Source organism: Falco biarmicus, chromosome 4 (genome assembly GCF_023638135.1).
Source record: "Falco biarmicus isolate bFalBia1 chromosome 4, bFalBia1.pri, whole genome shotgun sequence".
NCBI lineage: Eukaryota > Metazoa > Chordata > Aves > Falconiformes > Falconidae > Falco > Falco biarmicus.
The window spans coordinates 81,681,780-81,696,395 of NC_079291.1; the positions used below are offsets into that span (position 1 = coordinate 81,681,780).

A 14,616-nucleotide genomic window follows, 5' to 3' on the forward strand; every position below is an offset into this window, starting at 1 on the left:
CATACATTGACAAGTGTCCATCAGGGAGAAGGAGAAAGGCAAAGCCAACACCTAGTCAACCAGCTTGGGCTAACGCTGCAGGAAAGACACACCTTTAAGAAAGCTAAACAGATCAAAAGGAAAGAGACACAAAACTCGGTCTTTTCTAAGTGGCCAACACCATTCATCTGAGCACTGATGGTGCAAATACCATCAATACTCTAAGGGTATATTTGCATGCAGCCTGAAGAATGTGCTGTCGTGCAGGGGTTGGTACCTGCTCAGAGTGGTGGGCAATAGGTGAGTTGTTCACACACGTACAGTTAATGAGCAAAGGACTATAAGCCAGGAATTATTTAATGTTGATACCAGCTCTGCCAGTACCAAGTGCTGTTCTGTTGCTCTCGGCAAGTCACTTCATCTTCTTGATGTTCTCCTATGTACAATGAACATAACATTTCTGTGCCCAGGGCCCATCTCCCCAGTGTTTAATTTCCAATTTAATATTCTAGTCATAAATGCACTGCCTCCCTTTGATAAAGTACAGTCAGTATCAATAGGTAACACTTTTTAAAAACTTATTTCCAACTATTGTGAAACAGGAGCTGAATGTTTATGGAGTAGTTATTTTTTATGTCAGTTTATCATAGGGCCTCTTTAGCCACAAGCTTGCAGCCGGAGGCCCCAAGGCATTTTTGGGAATGGAAACTTTTTGAGTTCAGCTCTTAACAAATTTCCAGCCTGCAGTATGTTTTTCATTAGTTTACATGGTGTTATAATAAATGATGCACTTACTCTTTCATTTTATGATTTTTTTAAACATGCAACAATTTTTCTGTGTCTGTTTTTTATTACTTTCAATATACTCAACCACACTAATCTTAGAGTTTATGTATAAAAACAGAAAGAATATATTGAGTAAGAGATCAGCTACAGCAAGACACGCTTCTAGTTTAAATTTTTCACTGAAGGCCAATCATAAACCAATTACATGTATGCAGCTCCACAGACAGCCATCCTTTTAGGGGCCATTGTTAAAAAAATCAAAATGTCCGTTATCCCAAAACCTAGAGTGGCCTAGAGAAGACTCCTCTAAGGTATACACCTGCAAGACAGAACTAAAAAAGTTTGATCCCACTGGCCACATACAAAACATCCAAAAGCCTCCCTAAGCCTCCATGTAACAGAATTACAAAAAGAGTTTGTTTTTTTTATAAACCACAGGATCAGAGTAGTTAGGTTGGAAGGGACCTTTAAAGATAATCTAGTCAACTCCCCTGCAGTGAGCAGGAACATCTTCAACTAAATCAGGTTGTTTACAGCCCCATCCAACCTGACCTTGAATGTTTCCAGGGATGGGGCACCTACTGCCTCTCTGGGCAGCCCGTGCCAGTGTTTCACCACCCTCATCGTAAAACATTTCTTCCTTATATCTAGTCTGAATCTACCCTCTTTTAGTTTAAAACCATTACCCCTTGTCCTGTTGCAATAGACTGACCTGGTACTTCTCTGCATCATTTTTGGGCCCCCCAAGAATGCTTTCAATGAACTAGAGCGAGTGGCAGGACACCAAGATAGCCAGGGGGCAGGAACACTTGCCCTGTGAAAGGCTGAAGGAACCTCAGGGTGGAGAAGAGAAGGTTTTGGGTGGCCCTTACAACCACTATGTTACACCTACAAGAGGCTTATTGAGAAGACAAATTGAGGCTCTTTCAAACAATGCACGGTATGATATAAAAAAGACAATGGGCATAAGTTAAAAAACAGATGGATTGCAACATAAGGGAAAATTTACTTTTTAATTTTTTTTTTACCATTAGGACAATCAAGCATTGGAACAGATTGTCCAGAGGTTACACAGTCTCCATCCTCAGAGATTTTCAGGACCTAGTCTGATCTCACAGCTGACCCTGCCTTTGGGCAGGAATTTGGAAAGATGACCTCCTAAGGTCCCTTCCAACCTGAATTATTTTATGATGAATTTGGTCCAGTAAAAAAATAGTTAAAATTTTAAATACCAGAAACAAAACTCATCCAGAATTTGTTCAGACTGACTTTTTATTTTTTCTTGCTACCTATTATAATCACAGGCACATTGGTTTGCTAATACTGTGGTGCAATAATTTTTTTTTAAATTATCACAGAAAAACAGCTGTGGATAGCATTTAACCTCAGACTCCCAATTTCTTAATTGAAATCTTAATTGAAATCTTCCACTGGTGGCTATAGCTTTTTGAAACAAAGTACAGACAGGAGAAAAGAGGCAAATAAAGGTTTACCTTAATGAGTTTTGGACACACAGTAACAGCAGCCATCAATAACCTTCATAGTGAAGTACCTGTGTCACAGCTAAAAGACTTTTTTTAAAAGATTACCTAAGCTGTCTTTCCCTGATTGCAGCTCATAGAGATGCCAGGTCTAATCTTTGTTAGGGTGAAGTACTATGATGCTTTGATCGTCACATTGGATTCTTTGCATCCCAGTATAAACTGGCCCCAGCAAATACAAATGCACTTATAAACAGGAGGTAACAGTGACCCAAACAATATCCCAAATATTTTAAAACTAGCAATATAAACAAATCATAGTATAAGGGAAAAATAAAGTTTCTAAAAAAACCCCAAACACTTAACATTTCAGAATTTAAGTCTCCATCCTAAAAGCACAACTACCCACGTGTAAAATCAAGCCAAAGTTCTTTCCGCCATCTTGTCTTACCCAAAACTAGTTTGGTGAGCTCTCCAGGAAGCCAAAAGCAAATGCCTTTAACACTGTACTCTCGAACATCAGCTCTGGAATGTTTTCAAGGAATGTTCATCTTTCCAGATGCATTTCCACACATCATTGCTAGTAATTTAACTCAACACATACATAATACAGACATTGCAATAATTCAAGATAGACAAGATGAGCATGTCAAAAGGGTTACATGCTTCTTAGTTCGTGCAAGCCAAGTTCACTACACAAGATTCCCTCACAGCCCCATGTTCCAGCCCATTGGCATTGCACACATGCCACCTTCCCATCCACAGTCATGCCAGGGGCTCCTTTCGTTACCCATGTCTCCTTCAGAACCTACTCCATTTATCACCATGAGGCTTTATGTCTCCATCTTGCCTCCAGTCTCTTGCTGCTTGCTAAGATATACGTCTCCTTCATATTGATTTCAGTACAATTATAAACCTTCATTCTCTCTCTCCCTACCAGCTTCCTTCCTCTCACAAATTAAAGGCTTGGTTCAGCTTTCCCTTTTGAAGTTTCAGTCTCCCTTCCTGCTAGACCAGAACATGTTAATTTTGCAAAAAGAACCATTACTAATATTTTGTATTTAGGAGACATGTTAAGGTTGTCAAACAACATGTTAAACTTGATTGTGAGAATAGCAGAGGTGAGATCAGACATACTATTATGCTGGAAATCATTATAGATGCCACCAGTGGGTAGGGGTAACTGCAACTACGGGTCTGCAACTGCTGAAAAGCCTACTGCTTTTTCTTATTTTTCTCTTCAGTAGTTAAAATTGATGCTTATTATCACTTACTGCCATTTACCATCCCCAGGTGCCAAAAAAAAAAACCCACACCAAAAACAAAGACTGTCCATACATTAGGTTCAAGAACAGGGGAGGTCCTTTGGAAGAGAAAAGCTGAAACATTTGAGAAAAAGAGTATGAACATTAATCAACATTAATGATCAGGGTTTAACTTTAAGACATATTCCAGCAAAATTCACACAGCTAGGAAAAATACAGAAAATACATCTCTTTCTGTAGGGTATATACATCGGGAAATACAAACAGTATTCCCTCTGCCAACCCTTCTAAGGGGGAGCAGTTCTCCACTGTATGTATTTGCCTATTTTAAGTGTTTTATATATAGTTGATACACACATTTTTTTAAGATAGCCCTCCCTTTTTATTTTCCCTCAATAGAAATCTTAAGGGTGTATTCCCAGGGGCTGACACCATCAGGAAAACTAGGCTATGCCAACAAGAAGGGATTCCAGTCAAACAGCATCATGTCTAGCATTGTGTTTCATTTACAAATCTTTCATTTCTATATGAATGCCAGCTCAAAGTACACATTAAACACATATACTTTCTGCTTAGGTATGTAGAGATTGTTAGAGATTAAGCCACTTTTAATTAAAGACTTAAGCAGGTGTCAGTTCACAATACTCTTTGAATTTGGTTTAAACAGATAGACATTCCATGATTACCCAGCAGCGCACTTTAAATACAAGCAGAATCAAAGAGATCTTCCTAAACAAAGCAAAGGAAAGCTACTTTGTTGGATGGTCTGAAGTTTGGTACTACTCATCTGTCATATATGGATCATCATACAATGAGTTGGAAAAAGCATTTTAAAACACTTCAAAAATAAACAAACACACTGCAAACAGTTCTACCAGGCAGAACCCCAGGCCACACAGGACCTATTAATTTCAGTGGGGTTTTGTTTTGCCTCTACATATGCACCTAACTATCCAAGGTTAATTTGCAGTATCAAGGCTTAAAGCAGATAATTCAAAAGCATTCTGGCCTCAAATAACCAGAGCTTTAAACACGGAAATGGAATTATTTCTAAGTAATCTTTTTCTTGGTGTCATACTTCACAGTGACAGAAATAAGAAGAGTACCCTGTTTCTCCATTACTCAAAGGTTCTTTATTTTCTTTTTAAGGGAAATCCAAAGATTAATTTAAAACCATCTGATGAAAATACTTTAATATTTACCTTCATATTTTCTTGTAATATATACTGAATTCAAGTGAAGTGATTTCCAAAATTATCCTGGATGCTTCTCATTTCAAGGTGTTAAATATTGGCTCTTATAAATTTCCATTACACGTTGTCTGACAATATTTGCTGCTCTGGACTACATGAACTGACTTTAATTCTTACAGAGGTAATGATAATGAAGTTTGTAGAAGTTGGGCACAGATGATATTTTATAATTTCATACGCATTACAAGCCCCGCCTTTCCAGGTCTAATTTCATATAAAGTAAGTGTAAAAAATGGTTAGAACGGTCAAATGCATTAATTCTTTCGATCCTTTTTACTTATTATATCATCAGTAACAGCCACCTGCAAACTGGTCTCCTAATTATGCTGTAAATGATGGCACTATACTTTTAACATCTCTGCAGTGGTGTAACAGCTGACACCTGAAGACAATGAAAAAGCACACATGTAATCCCAGAATTTTCTAATTAGTAAATCACAAACTGAAGTCCCAAAGCCAAGACAAGGCTATTAATAGAGCTGTGGGAAGAAAATAACGAGGGAGATGAGACAGCAATCCGCCAGCTGACTAGGTCAATGCAAGGCATGTAGCAGGTAGCTGGGAGGATGGCTAACACAGACAGGGAGGCAAAGAGCACAGTTGCCAAAACAAAGGATGCTGACCAGTTGGAGCTATCATCTACAGGAACCAAGTACCAGCCTGCATCTCAGAAGCTGGTTAAGGGAACCTACACAGCATGGCTGCAAAAGCAAAGTTTAAAAACAGCATAGGATGACTAGCATAAAAGCACAATTCTTAGAGCTTCAACTGATTTTAAAGGAAAGACTAAAGGTCAGCACTCTTGTAAAAGTCAAGTTTCTACTTCTTCAGCATTAACTACAGCAATATTGCATACAGAGAGATGTGAAAAATAAAAAATGGTAGAAACCAAGATCTGTTTGACTGCTTCAGCAACAAGGTCTAAATCTGGAATAACCGCGAAGGCTTGAATCTCAAACATGCACCAGTGCATACATACTAGCTTCTAAATTTTATCAGTTTTTTATCTGGAGACAGTACGAGGAATCTCCCTTAGCCAGGAAGGAAAACTATTAAAGTCAAGTAAGATTCTTTCAGCTGCTATGGTAGGCACAGGTTATTAAGTGGATCTTTGTATGGCTGCTCCACCTCCAGTTTTATTTGCTGGGAGCTGGTTATGTAACTAACACAAAAGAAAATAACCATTTCTAAGTTGTTTTCCTTTGCAAGCTCTGGGCTCCCAGGAAGAACTGAGAGAATTCAAAATCAGCTTCCCTTCTGTTGCTCTCTTGGGTGTTTCTCTTTGAAGTGGCACCCTAAGTGGCTGCTCATTCACCAGTTTTGTAGGTAGCCTTTAAAGCAATGCTTTCCACCCTTCAAGCTTAAGTACAGAAACATACAATTAATTAAAGCAAGTTAGTGGTGTTATTATTTCAGCCTTTTATTTCTACTTGGTGTCAGACTCTAAGACACAAGTGTTCTTTGTAGTAGGATTTCAGGCACTCTGGAGAAAATCCTGAACTTTATATAGTGATCTGATATGGTTCCTGTAACACACAAACAATCCAAGAGAACTATTTAGCTATCGCTTAAAGGAAAAATACATTCCAAAACTCTAGAAACAGAGTCAAACTCCACAATGGCTCTAACTACTTTGCAGTGTTACTGTGCTGTATTCAACTGACTGTTTAACCCTTTGTTCTGACATGCGATTTTTAAATCACTTTTTTCCCCAAAAAGAAGAGTAAGCCTACAATTAAATTTTATATGGAATGATTCCAAAGTAGAATGGCTAGGAAATCTTTGTTTGTTAACAGACAAATGGACCACTTACCTGCCAGATGGCTGTAATGCAACAAAAAGTGCATCTAATGCTGCTTATAATAGCAGTGGCCAAGTGCCACATTACCGGTTTCCAAATATTTTCCTGGTGTGGAATGTTTGTAAACCATCCTCTTGCACTGCTGCCAAACTCCAGGAATACTCTGCAGGACAGTTTTAGTCCCTAACTAAAAAAAATCCCCACATTATTAAGAATGATTGTGGAGAAAATATTTCAGTAAATCTCTCCTAATGTAATGGCTTTCTCCTCTATTTCCACATAGCATGTATGTTGTTTATTTTCATTCTTTGAGCACAGGATTTTATAGCCATAATTATCTCATTTTCTCATAGTACAAACAGTCCAATTTTTATTCATTGAGGTCAGTATTGTTGTTGCATTCTTCCTCTGGGTTTTTTTCTTCCCTTCAAAATTCTATATTAACAAGTACAATGGATTTATGCTATCAAAATACCTGCTGGGGTAGAGATTTACTAATAAGTTGTATTTTCAATAGATCAAAAGTAGCAATAGTAAAATGGACAGCTAGGGGAAATGATGTAATGATGTTTTAACTCATTTCCATTCTCCATATCCTTTAAAAGTCATAGTTCTTCAACCATGCAACCTCATCTTAAAAGATTTTTGTGCAAGAATTTTCACCAAAATCTGGAGGGCTTTAAGAAGTAATATTCAATCAAGCAGATTTCAGAAGCTAGGAGTGCTTCATGGTGTCAGGTTATGAAATCCTGCTAGCTAGCCAGTCTTGAGCATACAATCTTGCTGCTTTATGTCTTTTTTAAAGGGTTGGGAGGCTAAACCCAAGAACTTAAAGACTACGGTAGGGCCCTGGACTTTTTCCCTTCTTATACATCTCTCCTGTTTCTCCTGTGCTGCGAAGTGAGCAGTAGTGCCTTCAGCCTGTACTGTGGTCTTCACAAAATACACCCAGAGGGTTAAAGCCCTTCCTCCTCCCTTCCCACCACCTGAGGTCTGCAAAGGAAAGAGCTGCTGAAAGCCTGGTAACAGGAAAAGGTCAGGAGTAGGGTATTATATTCTGTATGTTTGGATTAGCCCACAATAGCTAAATAAACTGATCTAATGTCCAATGACATTTTCAAACAATAGCTAATAAAATCATCCAAAGTATGCAGAGACAAAAGATGCACACAGACACACCAGAATACATCTCTAATACCATCCACACGAGCAATGACCTAACAGTGAATTTCAGCAGTCTGGCCATCCAAATTAGAGGTCAAATATGAAGAGGCCCAAGTTAAAAAGCCTACCCATTAGAAAAGACACAAATACTCCTGCTTTGCCCATTATTATCACTGCCATTTGTATGCAGCTATCAGGTTTTGCCCGATGTTTTTGGCATAGAACCATATTTTTGAAACAGAATCACAGTCTTCTCAAAATAAATAAATAATAGACATACTACTGAAGTTAATCGCAAGCTCTGAATACTTCAGGAAGGCTCCCCTGAATTAGCTGGGTTAGCAGGTCTGAGGAATTTCCACTAAAACCACATGAGGATCCTGAGTCACATCAGCAAAGGAAGGAGCTGCAACAGATCCAGATGCTATCACTCCACTCCCAGCCTGTTTGTTGCTGCCCTTCTGCTGCAGGTTCCCACTCCTGTAACAATGGAGCTGGCACAAAGAAAGTAACATTCATGCACCTGTCTCAGCAGCTGAGTTCAACTGTGTCGGCTCTTAAAAGGGTGCAACTTTGTGGTCCATTTTGGAAATCAAGCTGCAAAAGTGCAGATGCATGCATCCCTCTGCAGAGGCCCGTATCCCTCACCAGAAGTACGGCTGTGCCATCCCATCATGGCCACGGTGCATCCAGCTACCGCAGCAAGTTTCACCAGAGCTCATTTGTGAATGGCCCTTAGGGAAAGCTGGTGGAATTTCTCAAACCAGAGACACTGGTTCTCAAGAATGAATGTATGATTAATGGGCTTGCAGCACTGGTACAAATGTGGTCGCCTTTTTAAAGTTTTCTGTCCAAGTCCTTACAACCTGAAATATTGTAGCAGATTAAAAAATGAAAGGGACTAAAGTTGTGCTCATATAAAAGAGAGTTCTAAAGCACTCATCTAAAATTTGCAAATAAGTCTTGCTTGCTTCAGCTGATTTGCACATTCAATTTCAATGTTTTTTAAGTAATTACCAAAGCATTTTCAGACATGTTATGACCAAATACCAAATTGCTGAATACTAAGATACACAAGGATAAAACACAAATAAGCAGTCCTGAATGAATCCCATTAATATTACATCTTACTTCATGCTTAACACAACAGTACTGCAAAAAATAAGAAGAAATGTCAGTGGGGACTGACCACATTCTGTGCAATGAACAAGGACATCTTTGCCCACACCATAGTCCCTTTATCGTGTACCACTAACTCTGCTCCTCTGAAGGTACCATCATTTCAGTTTAAGATAAAAGTATACTGAGGAATATTTCTGATAATCCTTTTCTATGAATACTATTCTTTAGACAATTTACACATGGGTATGAAGGGCCAAAATGTACACCCACTAATTCCCTAATGCCATAGTGATCCTTCAACAAAACCACTTCAGCTCATAAAAATAATATTCTGGCAACCACAGTCCTAAATAACTACTTTCACTTTTAACCTTGTGATGTGTTTAATCCATCTGAATCAGTAACTCTGTTACTGCATAGAGCACTCGTAAAAGATGAACTTTTGAAAGTCATTATATTGCCATACAAAACTGAACAGAACTTCTTAGGTTTTGTCTTATTTAGCTTCTGTAAGTAAAAAATACTACCAGAATTGTCTATCAATTCATATCAGATGTAGCAGTGTCAGAAACATGAGTACATCAAGCATGTGACTACATCATCTGAACCACTACAAATTATTCTGTAAACAAAAACCTGCACTGCTAAAATACAACTTTCATATTAACAGAGTTACTTGGAATTAGGAACTTTAGGACTGTACATTAACTTCACAGACCCATCAGCAACAAGAAATGTATTTGGGAGAGGATGGACAGGGAACTGCCATAATTAATCAATCAAGCCAATAGCAGCAGTATACTGCATGTGAAAATTAAGCATGTGAGGATACCCCCAAGGTTTCTGTGATCCCTGCTGCTTAGTGGCGGTAAAGAAGTAGTACTTTAGGTTATGTGTGCATTTCACACTCATACTGGACTCCTATCCAGCCGAATTTTTACCATGTGCACAGAAAAAACACATGGCTTATGTTTAAAGGCGTTTTGAAAATGGGCTAATTTTCCTGTCAGGTCACAGAAGAGGCTCCACCTTCAGTGAGGCTGGCACTTACTTATTTTGTAATGAGGCAGAGTTAAATAAGTCACTGAAGTAAATATTGACTATCCTTGTTCACCATTTCCCTCAGTCCCCTTGCAGCTGTCTGACCAGGACCAAGTCCCAACACAAAGTCCCATGGGTCCAACACAAGAAATACCTGGCCAAGCTCGACAAGTACAGATATTGTTAAAATGTGGACCTTTCCAGCCAAAGCACAACAGTCTCCTCTGCCCCACAACTACCCCAAAGTTACTCCAGACAGTCAGTGGCAAGTGATAGTTACAGATCATAATCGCATAGGGGATTATGTATCTTTACATTCAAACAAGCCTTGGGGAAAGTATGCTAGGAAAATCCAACTGGGACAATGTAAAAACATGGGCACTGCAAACTGAAATAAGTGATGAACTGGCAGGGCCTGTAAGAGAAAACACTCACTTCTATAAAACCAATACAGCAGCAGACTTGAAGGAGCCACATTATTACCTTCTGCTCTCCCCAGAGACTGAAGGAGTACTATTCCATCTCCCAATCTCTGCATTTTTCTCCTGCAAAAAGCCTATACGATAAAGTTTATGAGGTCTGAATTTCAAAAGGAAAGCACATTTCACCTTAAACTCTATGCCCAACTGTCACTGGTATTTAATCAACTGTAAATCAACACAGTTTGGAGGTTTTGCTCTGTGTTTCAAAATACAAACCATATATAATGGCTTAACCAAATGAATGATAAGCGTGAAATATTACAAGCCATAAAAAAAAGGCAAGGCATAATCCTGGGCTGCCCCACATTGTCTCCTCATAGGAATATTACAACTGACATTAAAGAAGTGCTTGTTTATTTAACAATTTGACCAATCTCCAACAATACAGCATTTAATGGAAAATATTAACGTGGGACCTACAAACAGAGCTGCTATGTCATAAAGATTGTAAACAGAGAACTGGGGGGTGTTTTACTTTGATATAAACAATAAAAGCTTAGCCAAAAGGAACAAAAAAATAACTGAATTAGTCAAATACTTGATCATAAATACTGACAATCAAAAAAGTTCTCAGGTGTTAACCTTAGAGCCTTAGAGTCCTATTGGGAAGTTTTAGCTTATAAGATACTATAAGAATAAAAATAAGCAACTAATGGTCTAAAATAAGAAAACATGTGTTACACACACACTAAAGAAAATACACATGCTACATACATGCCTAACATGAATGACAAATTCTTCATTTACTTCAGGGGTCAACTGCTTTTTCGCTGATAAGTAAAAGCAGATTTTATACTTTACTGCTTTGGGGAGGAAGGAAGACACATAAATTAATTCTTCATTACAATTTAAAAAGGCAAATTATTTAAGCACTATTTGTATTCACACTAAGACAGAATCATGATATTACATGCTTTTTATTCAAATGGAAAGAATTTACATTTACCTACCATCTCGAAGTAAGATGATAGAGCAGTAGCATTTTCCTTGTATCTTTTTTCTTTCTAATTAAAATGGTCTTTCTGAATGCTTAAAGTAATTCTGAGGTTTACAGTAAAGTATTTTTTAAAACATACATTGGCTCTTTTTCAGATCTAATGTTGGTTACTGCTTAAACTCTCCAGAGGCCAAATGGATGTTACAGGCTTTTGCTAAATAGCATTTTTTTTTAAAGGCAGGAAAGGATATGACTACCAACAAACACAGCTGTGATGAGTAGCTCTAAAGAAAATCCAATTCTACTAACAATATTTTTGCCAGTTTGGCTTATTTTGCTCTGGGTTTATTACTCTGTTAACATGCACAGCTTTGCGGAATAACTACTGCTGTGGTAAAAAAAAAAAAAAAAAAAAATCTTTTCTCATACCAAAAAAGCTCTCCTGGTTTGATGCAGCCACTATTTGTCTCCCATTACACAACTACACCAAAGGTTGAACTGCTCTCAAACCACAGTAATCTCATGGAATCATTTAGGTTGGAAAAGACCTTTAAGATCATCAAGTCCAACCATTAATGTACCATCGTCCTTTTATGGTTTGTCCTTTCGGGAGGGGGGGATGGGGAAAGAAAGAAAAAAAAAAAAAGACGACCCCTAAAAACTCCCTTTCACAAATACACACACAGTATGCAGAATAGTCCTTATGGCAGGATCAGGCCCCCGGTTTTTGCAACAGCCCTCTGCGCCAATAAGAGCGTGCAGCTGAAGCTTAAAGGATTATGTGTATGTATGTGCAGGGGAAGTCACATGTATACACAGTGTTCGGTGCCACTACCGAGGGCAGTGCAGCGGCGTCAGCAGGCTTTTTCTAAGCTCTCCCATTGTTTATTCCTACTAGAGAAATGAGATATTGGAGTTTCTGCTGAGCTCACTTTGAAAAGGGTCTGACTTGATGGGCAAAAATGTTTCTGCCAGTCATCAAGGAACAACAAGGCAGTGCCTACCAGGTGAGATTTTAAGTTCACCTTTTAGATTGCTTTTGGTTTTCAAGAGCCTAGAAACAATTTACCTTAACGCATATAAACCTTGAATCAGTGAAAATGAATAGTACTATTTTTAGAAACCAATGCTCAGGTTTTAGATAACATTTCTTTATGAAAAGCATCATTGTTTAAATTTGTCATGCTCCTACTTTTCTCTGGTTGTCCAAAAGAAAGTTACAAGTAGGCTTTTTCTTATGCATACTGATTTTCATACTCTTGCACATTAGGCTGGATTTCTCATTTACTGTTTCTTTATGTACTGAATATGTGCTTTTAAGTTATTTATTAATCACTCTGAATAGATAAGATCTCAATTTTTCTGTATATTAAATCTAGAAGTAAAACAATATAGCAGAAGTACAGCAGAGGAATTGATCAAAAGTTAATCTAATTAGTCTTTAATAAAGCAACAGTTCTCAATGAAAGTGAGATACTTACGAATCTTCTAGTCATGGCATAATAATAAAACACACAGCAAACCATACTGTGAAATATTACTGCAAAGCAGCTAAAAGACACAGCAGTAACTAATTAACTAATTAATCACAATCAAGCTGCATTTTCATTTGTATTATAAAAGAAGGTAAGCCAAAGGCAAACTTCAAAGCACCAAAAATTTCCTAACTGCTTTCAGCAGAAGCTTTGAATAAGCACAATGACAGCTGTCCTTTTTAGCCTCCATAAGCATTTTTTAACTATGTTAATCACCATGATATTTGCAAATCTGTTTTCTACCGTACTTAGCCGAAGACCTACTTTCCCTTAGGGCTCCATCAGCTGAACTTTATATCCTTCTTACATAAATGCTACAGCAGCATAAAAAGGAAGCACCCTATTTCTCATGCCAGCATCACATCCTTCATGTATTTGATGGGGCCCATAATTTAAGTTAAAGTAGTATCTCATGGATTTCAACAGAAGTTGGACTGATTCTAAAACGATGAAAAAGTGTTAATCAAGTATCAGGACAATGTGATTCCTGTGAACATCTAGGTTTATGATCTGCATATCAGAATGATTCATTTGAACTTCTGCATGCAGGATCTGAACATCAGATAAGAGTTCATCAGAATATTCTGCATATTTTCCACAACAGCAAAAACATGGAAGGCTTATTTAAGTCAAGATAAGCTAGAAGGCTCCAGCACACTCCCTACAAACTGTGGTTTACTGTTGGTATGCACCCTCTCTCTGTCTCGGCTATGTAAAAACAACCATTTATCAATAATTGCTAAGAAACCATCTCTGGGACAAACTTATTACTCCTCAGGTTTCCACCCATTAGCACAGGGGGAAGCAGATTAAAAATTTATTTTTGTGGTGGGTTGACCCTGGCTGGACTCCAGGTGCCCACCAAAGCCACTCTGTCACTCCCCTCCTCAGCTTAACAGCTGAGAGAAAATACGACAAAAGGCTCATGGGTTGAGGTAAGGACAGGGCAAGATCACTGACCAGTTACTGTCATGGGCAAAACAGACAGCGACTCAGGGAAATTAGTTTAATTTATTGCCAATCAAATCAGAGTAGGGTAAAGAGAAATACAAACAAATATTAAAGCACCTTCCTCCCATCCCTCCCTTCTTCCCAGGCTCAGCTTCACCCTGTTTTCTCTCCCTGCTCCCTGCCAGTGGTACAGGGGAACGGGGAATGGGGGTTGCAGTCAGCTCATCACTCCTTGTCTCTGCTGCTCCTTCCTCCTCAGGGGGAGGGTCCTCACACCCTTCCCCTGCCCCAGCCTGGGTCCCATCCGTGGGGTGCAGCCCTTCAGGAACAGGCTGCTCCAGCCTGGGCCCCCGCGGGGTCACAAGCCCGGCCAGCAAACCTGCTCCAGCCTGGGCCTCTCTCCATGAGCCCACGGGTCCTGCCAGGAGCTGCTCCAGCGTAGGCTTCCCATGGGGTCACAGCCTCCTTCGGGCACCCACCTGCTCCGGCACGAGGTCCTCCATGGGCTGCAGGTGGGGATCTGCCCACCCCCCCACCCACCCCCCCGTTAACCTCCACAGGCTGGGGGCACAGCCTGCCTCTCCATGGGCTTCCCTCGGGCTGCCAGGGAATCCCTGCTCCGACACCTGGAGCCCCCCTGCCTCCTCCTGTGCTGCCCCGGGGGCTGCAGGGCCACTGCTCTCACATACTCTCAACTCCCCTCTCTGGCTGCAATCAAACAGTTTTGTGTGGTTTTCCCCTTCTTAAATGCATTATCCCAGAGGCACCACCACTGTCACTGATGAGCTCAGCCTTGGCCAGCGGCAGGTCCGTCTCTGA

The 14,616-nt window shown here is 39.4% G+C and overlaps 2 protein-coding genes across 9 annotated transcripts in view; one reads left to right on the forward strand and one right to left on the reverse strand.

Annotated features, from left to right (window-relative positions):
* C4H7orf50 (chromosome 4 C7orf50 homolog) overlaps window positions 1–14,616 on the reverse strand; it is a 135,761-nt gene that overhangs the window by 62,849 nt on the left and 58,296 nt on the right. The window lies entirely within an intron of this gene.
* GPR146 (G protein-coupled receptor 146) overlaps window positions 1–14,616 on the forward strand; it is a 57,053-nt gene that overhangs the window by 26,222 nt on the left and 16,215 nt on the right. For 2 of the 4 annotated variants that reach the window (XM_056337150.1, XM_056337151.1), the window contains one exon: window positions 12,212–12,318. The exons of 1 other annotated variant lie outside the window; for it this stretch is intronic. In XM_056337150.1, the coding sequence (XP_056193125.1) occupies window positions 12,264–12,318 (55 nt within the window). In that variant the 5' untranslated portion in view covers window positions 12,212–12,263. Of the gene's footprint in view, window positions 1–12,018; window positions 12,319–14,616 lie in introns of those variants that run through there. One more of the 4 variants, XM_056337149.1, reaches the window with a different exon arrangement.